The sequence below is a fragment of the Lycorma delicatula genome, chromosome 4, assembly GCF_047948215.1.
Source record: "Lycorma delicatula isolate Av1 chromosome 4, ASM4794821v1, whole genome shotgun sequence".
NCBI lineage: Eukaryota > Metazoa > Arthropoda > Insecta > Hemiptera > Fulgoridae > Lycorma > Lycorma delicatula.
In genome coordinates, this window is record NC_134458.1 from 55,879,266 (window position 1) to 55,896,405 (window position 17,140).

The window sequence follows — 17,140 nt, forward strand, 5'->3', positions numbered from 1 at the left end:
AGATAACACACACACCTCGAGATCGTTTTAGAAAAGTAAAACAAAAGCAAACTGTAATAAAACTAACAAAACAAACTTAAAATTATTCTATACAACAAAAAACTAAGCTTAAATATTAGTATAATAGAACAATTAACTTACTGCATATCAAGAACAACAGCTAAATCAGTAAGAACCAGTCCAATCAAAAAATGTTGTTGTCTAAAATCAGTGGACAATTCAGCATAACTTGCCTTGTCCCGAGCCTGGCTTGTAGAAGATGCCTGAGATGGAGTTGGTGATGCTGGAGCAGAACTCCATGTAAATGGAGTTCCAAACGCCAAATTGAGAGCAACAAAATGTTCATGGCTACAGATTATTCTCAGCAAGTCCAGCTAATTCAAACAATCAGCAATTAAACAATTATTTAGTACTTCTTATTTTAAACTAGTATTTTACAAAAAAATAAAAGAGAGACTGATAAAAATTATAGTAACATATTAATAAGTGACAGGTTCATAACTCCATATACAGTATATAATAAATAAGTTCTTTGTTACAAATAATTTTTTTTTTTTTAATATCACCGACTTAAAAAACTTAAAACTTCAAGAGAGAGTAGCTCCAAGAATAAAGCAATATTTAAACAATAAAACTAAACATCTGGCATTAAAACAGTATGGTAATTTAAAGACAATTGCTAATTTTGTACGGTTTACATAAAAAATTCTGTAGTCATTCCTTTACATAATCCTCGGAACAACATTGTATCACTTACTAAACAGAATTGTAACCTTAAAAGTAAAAAAATTCCAGTAAGCCAAAAAAAAAAAACTATTTACCATCAACTCCTAAGTTATCAAGGTTTAACTGGATAGAAAAAATACCCGTCAATATCTTTAAGTCCACTGTGAAGGCATGAGCCCTTTCTCTAAACATGAAAATGCTTCAACAAAATAATTTCATCTCCATTAACATCAAATAAACCAATTTAACAGTGAAAGTTTGAAAGAAAGCAGTGAATGTTCTAAAAAAAAAGAAATGGAAAATATTAAAAAGAAAAATGTGCGAATAAGAAAAAGGTTATAAGATGAGATTAAAATAAAACTAATTACGATTTTATTTTATAGAGAAAATTTAAAAATCAAACAATTTTTCACATTCCTGTTTAAAATTCATAAAAATTAATAACTTACAACAGATGACTGTCAACTGATGCTAATGACTAAAACACTGTAATAGATTTAGCATTGTAACAAACAGATGTAATACAAAATTCTCATTATAACTTCAATAAGATTATATCACATCACACACTCTGACTGAATTAACTGGAAAATGAAGAATATTACCTTATAGTTATACAGTATAGCACCATCAGGAAGAGAAGATATTTTTGCAGACATTTGTTTACAATAAACTTTAATTAATATAAACACAAATCCTCTATCCATAATAGATAAGAGATCGTATAAAAAGAAAGCAAGACTAGAGTTCATACAGTTGCTAAGCTGAAAAAAAGGAAAACAAAAAATTCATAATTTAAATATGATTAAAATACAGAGAAATTTTGTAAGAGGAATGTAAAATAAATACAAAGAATAACAATAAAGCATAATACAACTAAGTATTTTTGTGATAAATTAAAAAAATTATTTCCTGACTGCTAAGAGAGTAATGCTAATAAATAATCTTTCATAGGAAGCACCATTACGAACTATATACTATCAATACCTTTTCAATTTAAGCCCAAAAACTCAATGTTAAAACAGAATTACACACTGAAAGACATAATTTGTATTAACAAAACTTGAATTAGACCTCTTATTTTAATTAATTAATTTCCAGAAATTTATAAGATTGGAATCTTATCAATGATTTCTTAAGTTGAAATATTTACCAGTGTCCCTTATCACTAAATGATAATCGATTTTGGTATTTACTGACTCGGTATGTGTTTAAAAAAGAAAAAATCCTACTTTTGGAAAAACTATTTTCAATCTGTATGCTCAGGATGCATTAAAAAATGTCAAGTAATGAAAATTAAAGCAAATAGAATTGAGTAAAAGTTACACAGAAAATTAAAAAAAAATATAAAACTGGAATGTTTCACCAATCTCATGGACATATTTTTTTTCAAAACTTACATTCTGGGATGAATTTTAATAAAACATTTCACAGGAGAAGAATTAAAACAAGTAAAATTTGAAACAATTTTCATAAATATTTTTTCTTTTAATTTTGACTGACAGTTCTCTTCTGGATAATGAATAAGACTGGGCACTCAGAGGAATGTTATAGTTTAACTTATATTATGTATATTATAGTGATAGTAAACCCAACTAAATGTAGTTCTCTGAAGTAGCCAATCTGTAACCGATTTCGCTTATATTTAAAATAATTTAAATTCCAGCAAAAAGTTGGGTAATTAAAATCATCTCTGTTATGGCTGATACACTTCTGTATGAGATTTCTGCTTCCCAATAAAACAACATCAGCAACATTAAGAAAAATAGAGATAACAAACTTATAAGTAAACAATTTCATATTATATGTTATGTGAATAGTACAAACAACTTAATATATGTTAATTAGAAGCAATGTAAGTATAACCGAATTTAATAATACTGGAATGTTCAAAAATAACTTTCAAATACATAATCTTGAAATAAATAAGTACAGAGTTTGATTACATCAGTTCCAAACACAAGTCAAAAGTTTTTATCTATACACTGATCAATATACTGTATAATTATGTACCAGTCTGAATAAAATAAATATTTATTTAACCCTTGGTAACTTTGGTAAACATCTTCACTAATTAGAAATGTTATGAGCGAAGTTTAAAATACTTTAAATTAAAATAAATTTAGTTTTTTTTGGCATTGAAAATTAATAGGTTTTATTCCATTTTCAGTGCTGAATGATTTAAACAAAAAATTATTTAAAGTATTTTTCAAAATATTCAGCAGTGTGATGGCTAAATTTTTACAAAAACTTCTAAAGAAGATATATTTTAAAGAATCATAAAAAATGACAAGGTGTTTTTATAAATCATTAAAGTGTTTTTTAAATGATATAAGATGAAGTCAATTATTCATACTTCTAATTTTATACAAGGTACAAAATAATTATATGATGTACAACTTGCGTAAGTACCTGTTCGTTAGTTTCTTGACTTTTCCTATGCTTCCCCAAAATCTGTAAAATTTGTTTTACAAAGTACATAAAGTACATTTTAAAAACATCTTAAACCAATATTTGTAATTATTAATATTACAAACTTGCAAAACAAAATATACATGATCAATTAGGCAACTTTATACATTTCAACATAGAAATACATTTAAGGGTATCCTGATTATCAGTTGCTTGTAAACAATATTTTATGTTACATAATACATACAAATAAATAATACTTAAATAATATTACTGAGCATTACTTATGAATATAATCAGCAACAAGAAAAGTTAAAACAAGTCAACATAAAATTTTAAGATGCAACTGCCAGAAAATAATCACAAATGTGTAACTGGATTTTCTATGAAAGTTTACCGAGATAGAGTGAAGATATTTTTGTTTTAAAATTGTTATTAAATATCACCTTAATGAGGGTCAAGTGAGTGTTCCTGGCTACCTACATAAATTGTTTTGTTAACTGGGCTGAAAATATAACACATGATGATCATAATTCTTAATGCAAATCCAAGCAAATTTTAAATACACCGGTAATTTTTTGTTTTTACTTCATATCAAAATGTTTTAAGCAACGTACAGGTAGTTCTGCTGTTGTTTCCGTGTAATTTTAACTGGCATTACTCAATATTTATTTAAAGTATAGTTTAAAATTGCATGAATTAAAATTTTTTCTGTTTGTTTTTATATTTGTTTACACATTCTCCACTCACATTTCAACAAGTAACAAACTTACTCAATTTAACATTTTTTTAAGTTTTGTAAAATTTTTGTCATGGAAAAAAATCACAAAAATAAAGAATTATATTAACTATGATAATACCTTAGGATCTTTGTTATAATTAGCAATTATATCAGAAGTAAATGTGGTGACCAGTGTTGAAACATCATCAGTAAAATGTTCAGAAAACCTTAGCTTTCGAGGAATGTCCAAACTCTGAGTTCTTTCTAAGTGTTCAAGCATGCTTTTCACCATTAAGTCAAAGAAAAACCTGAAAATAATTAAATACTTTTAACTAATATGTTAAAAGTTCAATAAAACAAAATATTTTTACATTTATGCCCTCTTCAATTGTATTTAATTTTCAAAGGTGGACTGCAAACTAACTTCAAACAATACTCTGAAATATAAACTTAAATAATGGAATGTTTTTTTAAATCTTTTGTACATTATCCACAAACCTCAGGGATTTTTTAGCCACACCAAGTTAATTAATATCATATCATATATACTGTAGAAAGTAAAACCTCTACGCAATAAATCATTTACAATTAAACAGAAATTTAATTTAAACTGAAATAATTTTTTAAGTCAATATATACAACTTTAAATTCAAAGAAAAATTTTCATAACAAATAACTTTATTTAATTAATTTTCCTTTACATTATACTAAATATATTGAATTAAAAAAAGTATTGATAATCAAAATCAAAGACTGAATGCACACAAAAATAAAATATAAAATAACAGAAATATATTTTTAAAGTAATTATACATTTGTGGTGCAGAACATAAACTCATTGTGTCAAAGAATTTGATAAAAACAAAATTTTAGAATGTGTATAATAAATAAACAGAAATAGAAGGAGTTCAAAATTAACATTTTTAAATGTGACAAAGTGTAGAAAATAATCTAATAACATCCATTTTTTTACTGAACAAGTTTTTCATTTTTTACTCAATAAACCAAAAATTAAACCAAGAACATTTAATCTTTTTTCATTGATAAAACGTAAGTTACAGTTAACTAGATACCTGCAGAAACATGGTTAAAAACATAAAAACAAAAACTATGTTTCATTTGTATGTAAGCACCTTAGAATCACATAAAAAGAATAAGAGAAAAATGGAAACAAAATATAAAAGTAATGCAACAGCTTATACATAAAAGGAAACAAAATAATATTTACCATGCATTTGCCATGGATAATTCCCTAGCTGTTCCACTAGCTACAACCCACTGGAGTGCCAATTCTTCATGTACTAATTTACAACAGCTTGTTTTGAACAGATAACTCTCAGAACACGCACCTGTATTATAAATTAACACAAACATCTGTATTTCACAATCCATAATCATATTAACATCAGTACAAAATGGCTGTAAACAATACGTCACTAACTATTAAAATTAAACAATTAAATGTATGCAAACAATTTAAAAATCTGATAATTCATAAAGTGAACGCCTTTAACACCACAGAAAAATATTTTTTTTAAAGTAATGAATTATCACAGTACAATAAATTAAGAAGAATTTTTTCATACAACTAAGTTAGTAATTATCGTCTATTAGTGAGTAAAATTTGAAATGTTTTTAACAGGAAAAACATTAAAAGTACCATAATATTTGTTCTGTGTCATTTTTTTTATAAAAAAGATGTTAATCCAATTTCCTGAATGGTGTTTTAAACCATTTGTCTCAAATAATATTGCTTTTTTAGTAAAATATCATGTACAGTATTTTAAGCTTACAAAATCATTTTTTACCCCTTAAAGATTTGTTTAATTTTCATTGCCTATTCTGCTCTATTTATTTTTATGGAGTTCAATATGTGTAATAGCTATATATCAACAAAACAAAATTGCATGTTCTAAAACGACTTTGTAGTATGATCACTTTATGCTTTAATTAAAACAAAATATTAGCTCCATTTTATACCCTGCTATAATGGAAAATCAAGGATGACAAACAGTTGTTTTGATAAAAGGTTTAAAAACATAAATAAACTTTATCTCAGTTAATATTTGCTTTATAAAAAAAAAACTGCAGTGACTGCTATTAACTATTCCTGATTGTTAACAATTACACACTATCAATAATATTTAGTTACACAAAAAGAAGTAGCAACCAACCTTGTTTAACTTTGTGACATATTCTATTTGTCACCAAAGTTCCTATATAGACTAGTTTCTATTAGTTTATTAAATACAGATTAAGCTGTTAGTTTTTTGTCTACACTCTGTAAGACAATAACTGTAAATTAATAACTTAAATGCAAGCATGAAATAGCATACTGCAAGCATATTAATAAGTTGTCCAGTTTAGGACCCACTGAACAGTGAATGAATAGACAAGATTACCATTTCAACTGACTTTGCATGTCACTAGACTATGCAGTATGATGGTATTGCATCTTAGGTGATCTTACATTTATACATAATAACATAATCCATTACTGATGAAATGCAAATGCAAAAGTATAAAATGACAACTTAGCTATATGCAGTTCACCAATTAAATCTTATAAGTTGAAAAAAAAAATATATATATATATATTTTTTAATTAAAGTTTCAAATTGTATTTTTACTTAAATCAAAATATTTAAACAAATTTTTTTTGTTACAAGTTACATGTCTTAAACTCAAACAATAACATAGTTGCAAAAGAAATGTTACGCGAATACCTGTTTTCATACTACAAGCACGATCCAGACCTCTTGAATAGGAACTGATCTCTGAATCTGATTGTAATCCTAAAACATTTATTGAATCTGGATTGCTGCTGCTTCTACAAACGAAAATCTTTATTAGTAAGAGAATGAACACAAGTAAACAATAATGAATTTAGTAGGTGAACAAATGAAAACTTACACAGTCAGCCCTCAATAATCTAACATTATTTATTCCGACACATCCAATAATCTGACACTTTTCATCTAACTGCTGAGGCAATTTGTGTAATGCCACTCATTTTTTCTTTCTTTCTTTACTTCCAACTTTTATCTATGCTGTCACAACTGATTAGCAGAGATGTCGTGGCTGATGGTGAATATGATGTTTTAAGTGAGTAAGCCATGGTTACATCGAATACTCTAATAAATTACAATACAGTACTTTTGATTGTCGCTGACAACATCATTAGCTATGTCTGCAGTTGAGCACGTGGCGCCAAAAAGTGTTCAGTTTTCCACATCTTAAACAGTATACTATGTTGTTTTTAGTTTTGAAGATTTCAAAACCACAAAAATGTAAGCACATCATGCTATATAGTTTATTTCAAAAAGTAGAAATTCTTACAAGAATTTACAAAAACCAAAAAATTGGTGACATGATTTCACAGTACAGAATTGGACAGCAACAATTCATGACTTGCAAAAAAATCGGGTAAAAATATGAATATTTGTAAAAGATAATATCAGTGGTAAAAGTGATCAGAAAATGTTAAAATCTGACACATTCCTGTTAAAGGAAGATGCACTTTATCCTTATGCTTGGTTTATTCAGGAACATTCCAAACACACTCCTCTTTCTGGTGAAATCATAAAAAAAAAGGCTACGTTTTTTATAAAGAAACAATGAAGAAAGAAGATTTATTCATAAGTGACGAGTGATTCAACGAATTCAAGAAGTGCAAAAAAACTTGAGAAGTGAAAAACTTTCTTGTGATTTTACTACAGTCAAGCCATATAAAGAAAAATTTATAATGACAGTCCGAGAGTTGGATCTTAGTCCTAACCAGGCATATAATGCCAATGAGAGTGGGCTATTGTGTAGGCAGCTACAGAAAAAAACATTCATTCATTGTGTTGAGAAGAGCACTTCAGGTTGCAAAATATCGAAAAACAATTATGTTTATGCCTTGTTCAAACACTTGTGGTATCCATAAACTTCAATTGCTTGTTATCCAAAAATCCTAGGTATTTGAAAAACATAAAACTTCCTGTAAAATATAAAAATCAAAGCCGAGCGTGGATGACAAGGGAAGTATTATTTGAATGGTTTAACGAGCAGTTCATATCAGAAGTAAAAAAAATTCTTTAAATAAAGGCAGCTACCAGAAAAAGCATTGTTACTTTTAGACAACTGTACGGGGCACCCAGATGAGGAAGACTTAAAAAGTAAAGATGGATTTATCAGTGTCTTATTTCCTCCACCAAATGTTACAGTTATCATTCAGCCAATGGATCAAAATGTAATTCAGATGGTTAAAACAAACTACAAAATGGGTGTATTGTAAAGCATAATGAGTAAATAGGAAAATAGACCTATTTTAAAATGTTTAAAAGAAATAAATCTTAAAGACATCATGTTTGAACTTGCATAACCATGGGAAAAGATTCCTGCTTCTTGAAAAAATCTTTGCCCACCTCATCCTCTATTACATATACGAGGTGCGACAATAAAGTAAGTTTAGAGACTGATTTTTCTTTGCAAGATGTGGCAACCCTGCAGCTTGCTTAGGCACACCATCTTTGACCTTGGTCTATAAGCTACTTCTAGTCCAAGCAGCACATTGATGCAACTGCTCAGTTGTGAGTTGTGCTGTAATAAGTGAACACGTGTTTGTCACAGTCTCTCGTCACAGAAATGAAACCGCAAAATATTGTGCAACAGTATGCCATTTCTTTTTGCGTTAAATTGGGTGAAAACGCGACGACAACTTATAGCAAGCTTCAGAAAGCTTTTGGAGAGGAGGGTATGTCAAGAGCTCAAGTTTTTCGGTGGCATAAAACTTTTAGTGAAGGCAAAACGAATGTTGAAGAAGAAGACCACAGTGGACGACCATCAACCTCACAGACAGATGTCAACTTGACCAGGGTGCATGAGATTGTACGATCTGATCGAGGATTATCCGTGAAAATGATTGCAGAAGAACTCAACATCAATCGAGAAACGGTTCGTCTAATATTAACTGAAGATCTTGGTATGAGAAAGATTTGTGTAAAAATGGTCCCCAAAAAAATCTCAAACAACGACAGCGAGAAACATGGAAAAATGTGGCAGTCGATCTGTTAGAGCAAACGTAAATCAATCTAGATTTGTTGAGCCGTGTTATCACTGGTGATGAAGGTTGGTTTTTCAATACGATCCAGAGACAAAACGCCAAAGTTCGCAATGGTGCTCAAAGGGATCACCCAGACCAAAAAAAGCGCACGTGTCCACTTTTGAAGTCAAAAGTGAAATGCATGCTTGTGTGCTACTTCGATTCCAAGGGAATTGTTCATAAAGAGTGGGTGCCTCCTGAACAAACAGTCAACCAATATTTCTAGAAAGACTTTGTAAACGAGTTCTTCGTGTCCGTGCCAACATTGCTGATAATTGGATTCTGCATCACGATAATGCGCCATCCCATACTGCTCTGTCAGTACAGCAATTTTTAACCTCAAAACAAATTTCAGTACTACCACAGCCACCTTATTCACCAGATATCGCTCCGTGCGATTTTTTTCTATTTCCAAGAGTCAAAATGGCGGTCAAGGGACACCATTTTCAAACAACACAAGATGTTCATAAAGCTGTGACGAGGGTCTTGGAGGATATTACAGAAGATGAGTTCCAGAAATGTTACCATTAATGGCAGAAGCGCTGGAATAAGTGTGTGCAATCAGAGGGGAACTACTCTGGAGACAACACTAAACACGACTAAAACGGTAAGCAACATTTTTTCACATCAGTCCAAAAAAACGCCCAAAAACCAGTGGAAAATGAACAAGTACCAACAAAATCCGAACGTAGTGATTTCAGTCCTGATGCTGAAATAAATGACATTATGGAGGCGCTAGCCCAACTGTGCAGTCAGGACGACTCAGAAGGACTGACATAAGATAACATAAATAAATGGCTGACCGGAATTGGAGATGAAAATTATCAATTGATGACCATCAAGGAGGTAACTGAAGATGTGCTGGATCAGGACGAAGACGATGATGACAGCAAAAACGTAACCCCCTTCACCCTCAATTAGTACTGAAGGTCATAAAAATACTTTGAGTGCATTTTAAGTGTGTATCATGTGGGCTGAAGAAAATACTAGCATAATATGATATTTTAACATTAAAACATTTACAAGAAAATAATTTTAAACTGTCCATTAAAGCAAAAAAAAAAAACAAAAAAAGACTACTGACCAGAATTTTTCTGTTAAGTAAGTAGTCAATTGTATTATTGTTATTTTCTTAATCAAATTACATCAGTTATTCAAATTAATAAATGAATATGAAAGTACATAATGCTTTCTGTTAGTTATTTCATTGAAATTAGAGTAATTCCAGTAATCCAACACCAGGGCGGCCTGATATGTGTCAGATTATCGGAAGCATACTGTATAATAATGATAACTGCCACAGCACTCATTTGAAGAAAAATTAACATTAAGATATGCATCAACCAGCAGAAAAAATGTGTTCATTAACAAATAATCTGTAGCGTTTCAGATATCAAGATTTTATCTTCAATAATACTTAAAATAAGAAAAAACATTAAAAGGATTAATCAACTTTTTATAGAAAATAGTAATCAGTTATTTACATATGAGCACTTATTTGATTTTTTCTATTTTCACAATTTTAGAATTTTTTCTATATTACATTACATTGGAATGGAATTAAGTAATAATATTACAATTACAATATATTACATGGAATTAAGGAAAACATGACAGTTATGAAAGGGTAAAGAAAGTGTTGCATTGATTCCAAATAGGTCTAAAAAGATTATTTTCAAACAAAATTATAACAAAGATTTAACAAAAATCAATTTATGAGAAATGCCCTCACTACCTGTAACAAACTTTAACCCACTGGTGACAAAATATGGGCACTGCATATGTTTGAATTTGTGCATTGTAAACCCAGAAAACAGGTACCTATCTTCAAATATTAACCACCATTTTTACACTGTCTACAACAGATAAATTATGTGCATCTCAATAAGGGTAGTTTTTTTATTTTCTAACCTCTTTGTAAACATATTATAAATTTTAATTTTGATTTTATGATATTATCAGTAGGAATTTGATAGTCATAACCTATGCATCTCTTTGTTTACCAAACCTGACCATGGTATCTCATGATGAATTATTTCTCTGTTCATGAAAAATCAGTAAATCTGTTGGAATTGTTTGATAGTGGGAGTGTAGCAAGTGACAATGAAAATGACCAGTTAATCACAGAATAAATCTTGTTGCTACTTTACAGAAGTAATCAGCACAATTTACTTAACTGGATATTTTTAATTAGTTATTTTGTGATTTGTTTTGAGTTCTAGTATGTAAAGAAACAAAGGCACAGGATATGTGTCTTTTTCTTCAAAAATTCTATTTACCAGTAAATCTAGACTTTCAAGATGATGCAAAATTTTACAACAAAAGATACAAGGTACCTGTCAAGTGTCTGCAGAAAGGTATTGGCAAAAAATTCTATGTTGCTTTGAATTTGGATACATTTTTAAGTCTACTATGGCAAAAAAAACAACTAAAACTGTGTCATAAAATTGTAATTACTGTTATATACTATATATAACATTATATATAACACTAGTGATATATAGTGTATAAAATTGCATCACAAAACATGGAAAAGGTTTGATGTCATATCCGTATTATTATTTTTTGTTATTTAAGAATATAACATAAAATATTAATTTTATATTATACATCCATTTTTATTTTAGAATAGTTTCAAAGTTGGTTAAATGGTAATTTATTAATAGATCAAAATAAGTAACACATATTTAATCAAAATAAATAATTAATAGATCTTAAATAAAGTGACACTATTTACATTTTAATGTCATTTTGGATTCACATATGCTCCACTAGTATACATTACAAAATAATCTTATTACAAAATAAACAGTTTTTAGTTAGGAAATAAAATTAAAAAAATTAAAAACATTCTTCAGTGCTGGGGAAATTTTATCCAATATTTTTTCCCTAATATTTCATATTATTCTATTTCTTTTAAATATTTAGCTATGCACAAACATTAGAATCAAAAATAATAATGAAAGATTATAGTCAGATTTCCAGGTCCTAGAGGTATGATATTAATTTATGACATATTACAGTTTTCTAATGATAAAATTGATTATTGAAACAAAGACACCATATGAATTAATAAACAAATTGAATTAATTTCCAGGAAAGACATATTTATTTCAATAATCAATGACATCATTTTAAAGGATCCTCTGTGCTATCTTGGAATGTGTCCCTGATACAACCAAACTCAAGTTTGGTTTTAACCAAAAACCAATGTTTATTAGTTCCAACATTTCTAATAATTTACAAATATAAAAATATTATTTGGTACAATATTTTTATATTTGTTGGTATATTATATTTTTTACCAATATAAATATATTACTTGGTATATTTTACCAATATTTCTAATTATTTATTAGTAATAATCTGTAACAAGTAATATGTAACATTTAGAAGATTACCTTAAATGTGATTGTAACTTATCATCGCTACAAATGGGATGTGGCAGAGTGCACTGGTATGTGATATATGTTGTAAGAAGCACATGACGTCCGGGTAAATCAGAAAAACCTTCCTGTAAAGCCTGAAAAAATAATGAATAAAATTAATTTTTCATTACATCAAGTATTACTGTTATATTTAGAAATGCAAGAGATTGCTTTTTTGTTGAATTAAACATTAAATAGAGAATTAATTTATTTGATTTCACATTTAACAGTTTCTAAGTATCCAATATGCAAAAAAGAGGGGGAGAAAAATTATGTAAATATTAATTTTCAGCAAGCCAGTAAGAAAAATAAAATAATTTTCACACCTAACATTTTCTTCACAGGTTTTCAAATATCTAGCTCTTTTAATGTTCTCCAGGTTTAATGGCCACCCAGATCAGTGGCATATGTCATAATATTACACTAATTAAACAGAACTCCCTGAATGGCAATCATCTTTTGATATCTAACCTATTATTTATTATTAAACAGGTTTTATTGGTTATACAAGGCTTTATTTTTATAAATTATGACTTGATTTAACAATACTGGAAATATATATCACATACAGTGTGATGCATCTTGTTTCCATTGTAAGGAAAAAACATTAATTTAAAATTTAAATGTACAATATTGGCAATAACCAAATCTTTATGAAACAAAATAAGCCATCTGAATTACTTAGTTATATCTCTTGTTTTATTTTATTTTAAAAATATTTTACACCATGTTAAAAGAAAAATAAGATAGAAGAGTTAGATGATATTTACCATCAGAGTTATTACATTGTTTAAGAGAAGCAGAACTGAATTGACTTTACAACTAAGTAGAATTTATGAGACTAGGGAATTATCATCAGAATGAAAATTATAACAGTAATTCTTACTACACTGAAGAAAGCAAGGATAAGTGAGAGAATAACTTCATTACCAGCTTAACATTAAAACTTCTTATTTGAACAGATTACAAGTAAATTGAAGATGTATACTAAATAAAGACCAGTTCAGTCTCCGAGAAAACGGGTACAAGAGAGGCCATATCTGCATGAAAATTAATTTTACAAGGCAAACTGAAGAAGAATAACACCAGCTAAACGGAATTTTTAGATATGGAAAAGGCTAGTAAATAGGAGAAGATCAGGAATAATTTAGAATACAATATTTAAAATTTTTAAGGAAAGTAAGGTTAAAGGAGGAGTTATTTATAATTTGTACAAAACTTGCTAAACAGTTTACCAAATTGCATCCTAACAGCAAAATGTAATTATTTATAAAACTAATTTTTTTATTTATTGCTTTGTTTATTCCTCCACATTTAGATTTTCCCTGAGATCTTATCTTTAACAGAATGCTTTATTGTGAGACAAAATTGAAAACATAATTTAGAATATTAAAATTAGGCAGAAGGGTTAAAATTAGCAGAAAGCCGAAAGGAATGAAAGAATAACATCAGAACAGAAAAAAATAACATCAATCCAGCCAAATGACTGATTAAAGAAGAAACTAGTACTGCATTACAGCCTTTAAAGTTACATGGAATTATTCATAATTATAAAATAATATCCCTGAACTTTAATTCACTGAGAAAATAAAAATAAAATCTGTTAATAATGACAATTCACTATGACAAAAAAGTTTTGAGGTACTCACAATTCTTACTGAGGTAGACTCATTATCTATGAGGACAGAGTGAAAAGTTCCAGGCCTGGATAAGAAAACAACATTTTTCTGGGTACATTTTGATTTATTTTTCAACATAGTCACCATTAAGGTCTATACACTTAGCCCATTGTTCCACAAGAGCACTTATGCCAGTCCTGTACGTCAATTTATCCAACTCCTTAAAATAACCATCAATGATGATTATCCATAACCATCTATTAAAACAACCATCTAAAATAATAATCTATGATTAAAATAACCATCTATTTTATCCTCTGGATAAAAATCATAGATGGTTAAAAAGTTCATTCAAATCACTTGAATGTTTTTTCAGCACTGTTTTTGTTAGGGCATAAGCAAGCTCAGTTACCCATCTAGTGCACAGCTTGTTTATGCCCTAATGTTTGTGCAAAATACTGTATATGCATTTTGTTCATATGCCTACAGACTCTGCTAACTCATTCACTGTGACTCGTTGATCTACCAAAACAATTTTATGCCCTTTTTCTATCATCTCTGATGCAGTCACTTCAGAAGGGTGTCCACTAAGTGGTTCATTGCTAGTGCATGTTTGAACCATTTTAAACTCTGCAACCTAGTGTTTAACTGTTATACTTGTTGGAGAAGAACCTCCTAATGTTGTATCAAGCTCTTGCTTAATTTCCTTTGCACTTCGGCCTTTCCGAAAAAAATATTTATTCACAGCACAAGTTTCCAGTTTTTACCATTTTCCAAAAAACAACCTTATTCTCCACTTTAATGAACTGTAAATAGTATACTAAGTGATACAGTGACTTGAAACTCTTACAGCAAGATGAAGAATGGAATCATGCGACACCGTCGAGAAATTAGTGTACTAACGCCATCTCTGTGTGAGGTTTGAATTTTTCACCCCATCCTTCTACAGTAACATTTTAAAATAGTGAAAATTACTGAATATTACAATTTTACAAAATAGATCCTTAAAAATTCACTCCAGCTGACTTTTTCAAAATTTTGTCTCTTGCCATTGCCAATACTTGTGAAACAGATTTTCATTGCAATTAGCCTAAATTATTTGTATTATTTACCTTCCACTATTTAGTGCAACCAATAAATATGATGAATTACAGAAAAAGCATTAATGCATCAATCTGTTACTCTACTTTGTCTGTCTCAATCTTTTTTGTATGACTGTGACATATGTACAGCACCTGAAATCCAAGAAGTCCAGTCAGAGTTGCTTTCTCTGAGAGTAATGATATCTACAGTTCAACCATTTCCTACTGTACCGTATGCAAAGGTGAAACTGTCATATAAAGGGTTAAAAATCACTTATATTTCAGAGGGATGCTGATGTATAACAAAACAGTCAGCTCAACTACAAATGCACCTATGAAACCAATCACATCAAACACTTGTTATTCTTTGCAATGACATTGAAATCTTGAGAAGTTAATAGTATCCAACATCAGGCTGTTGATAACCACATGGTTTTACCATCTGAGTGACATACTTACCAATCAATTCATCTTAATTATTATATCTAACTAATCAATCAATTAATTCAACAAGATACAAATATGCATGAAGAAATATGAAACATGCGAATAAGATCATATAAGATAAAACTATAAGATCATAAAACTATAAGAATATAAGATCATATTTTATAAAACTAATTTTAACTGACTTTTTTCAAAACCCAATAAAAACTAACAAATGTAATTTATTTATTTACATACTCACAGCTATGTTTCTTACAAGTTGAGCTAAAGCCTGGAAAATGGTCTGGCTGATGTTGATTGGAATTGAAAGAGGTTTAACCAAAAATCCAATTAATTTATCCAATATTAAAGGCAAAAATTTAACTAGCGATTCAGTCTTTGCATTGGAAAGATTCAGTAGGCTGAAATCAATAAATTTTTAAAAAACCAATAACAATATAATTAAATATGTATTCATTTTTTTAAAGACTGGCAAAAAATCATAATCAAAATTTTTGAAATTGTGAAATTACATTCTACATTTCCCTAGTACATTTAATAACAATTTATCACTGTGCAGTTTGAAATTCATTAACAGTTTCAGTACAGTATGGCCTTAAATCAATTTTATGGCAACATTCTTTAAGAGTGTACAGAAAACTCAACGGGATTAATAAACCCATCATAGGTATATGACAGAAGAGAATAAGGCACAAGTTTAAGCCAAATATATAATTAAAAATATTGTTCACAAATTTGCACAGAAACTCTTTCTTTACGATATTTACTACTTGATCATAAATAATTTAATTATTATTCTTTCAATTTTACAAACAGTCTTGACAATAAGTAGGATGATGCTGTTTTGTCATATATGTACACACTCACTACTATGTTCCAATAATAATTAGTGACAAAATTAAAACAATTACTGATTAGCAACTTTTAATCAAAGAAAAATGATGCAAGAAAATTAACAAAAGAAAAATAAATGTGTTATTAGATTTCACAAAGTTATTTAAAAAAAAAAAACCACAACAGCTGTTTCGGTATATAGTACCTTTCTCAGGTGTAACAAATAGAATACTAAAGCTAAAAGATTATTGTTGCATTTAAGAAAAGATTATTTGTAAGAAAATTAACTGAAATACAAAAGAGTTTAAGAGATTTAACTTTTTTTACAACAAAACAGACCAAAATGAGGCAGTAACAAGTTAAAATTAAAAAAAAAATATTGCAGAAAAAATTAACTACTGAAAATAAAAAAAAGGAATGGAAATTAAATATAAGACATTTAATAACAGTCTTTGCTACATAAAAATAAAATTAATTAGCCAAGAAAATTACAATTAACTAGTTTAAATAAATTTACATAATATACTCTTTCAATTCAGAATTGAATACATACAAAAAAAAACACAACTTATGAATAACTATGTCAACATATTTTTAAAGAAAGGTATGATTTTTGTCAACTAAATAATGAAAATAACAAAATCATGCCTGCAAAATTCATAGATAACAAAATAAATTTCAATAATAAAAAAGCTTTTGCTAAACAGCAATTTTAATTTCATAATCTTACATTATTTTTTAAATATATAGTATGTAATCTTAATTAGTATGAATTTTTAGGATGT

The 17,140-nt window shown here is 28.5% G+C and overlaps 1 protein-coding gene across 1 annotated transcript in view; it reads right to left on the bottom strand.

The window, feature by feature from the left end:
* Zir (dedicator of cytokinesis) overlaps window positions 1-17,140 on the bottom strand; it is a 102,237-nt gene that overhangs the window by 45,685 nt on the left and 39,412 nt on the right. Inside the window, exons 16-22 of the mRNA XM_075362981.1 lie at window positions 15,763-15,922; window positions 12,347-12,468; window positions 6,586-6,689; window positions 5,088-5,208; window positions 3,999-4,167; window positions 1,332-1,490; window positions 142-374 (exon numbers count right to left, since the gene is read on the bottom strand). Coding sequence (XP_075219096.1) covers window positions 142-374; window positions 1,332-1,490; window positions 3,999-4,167; window positions 5,088-5,208; window positions 6,586-6,689; window positions 12,347-12,468; window positions 15,763-15,922 — 1,068 coding nt within the window. The remainder of the gene's footprint in view (window positions 1-141; window positions 375-1,331; window positions 1,491-3,998; window positions 4,168-5,087; window positions 5,209-6,585; window positions 6,690-12,346; window positions 12,469-15,762; window positions 15,923-17,140) is intronic.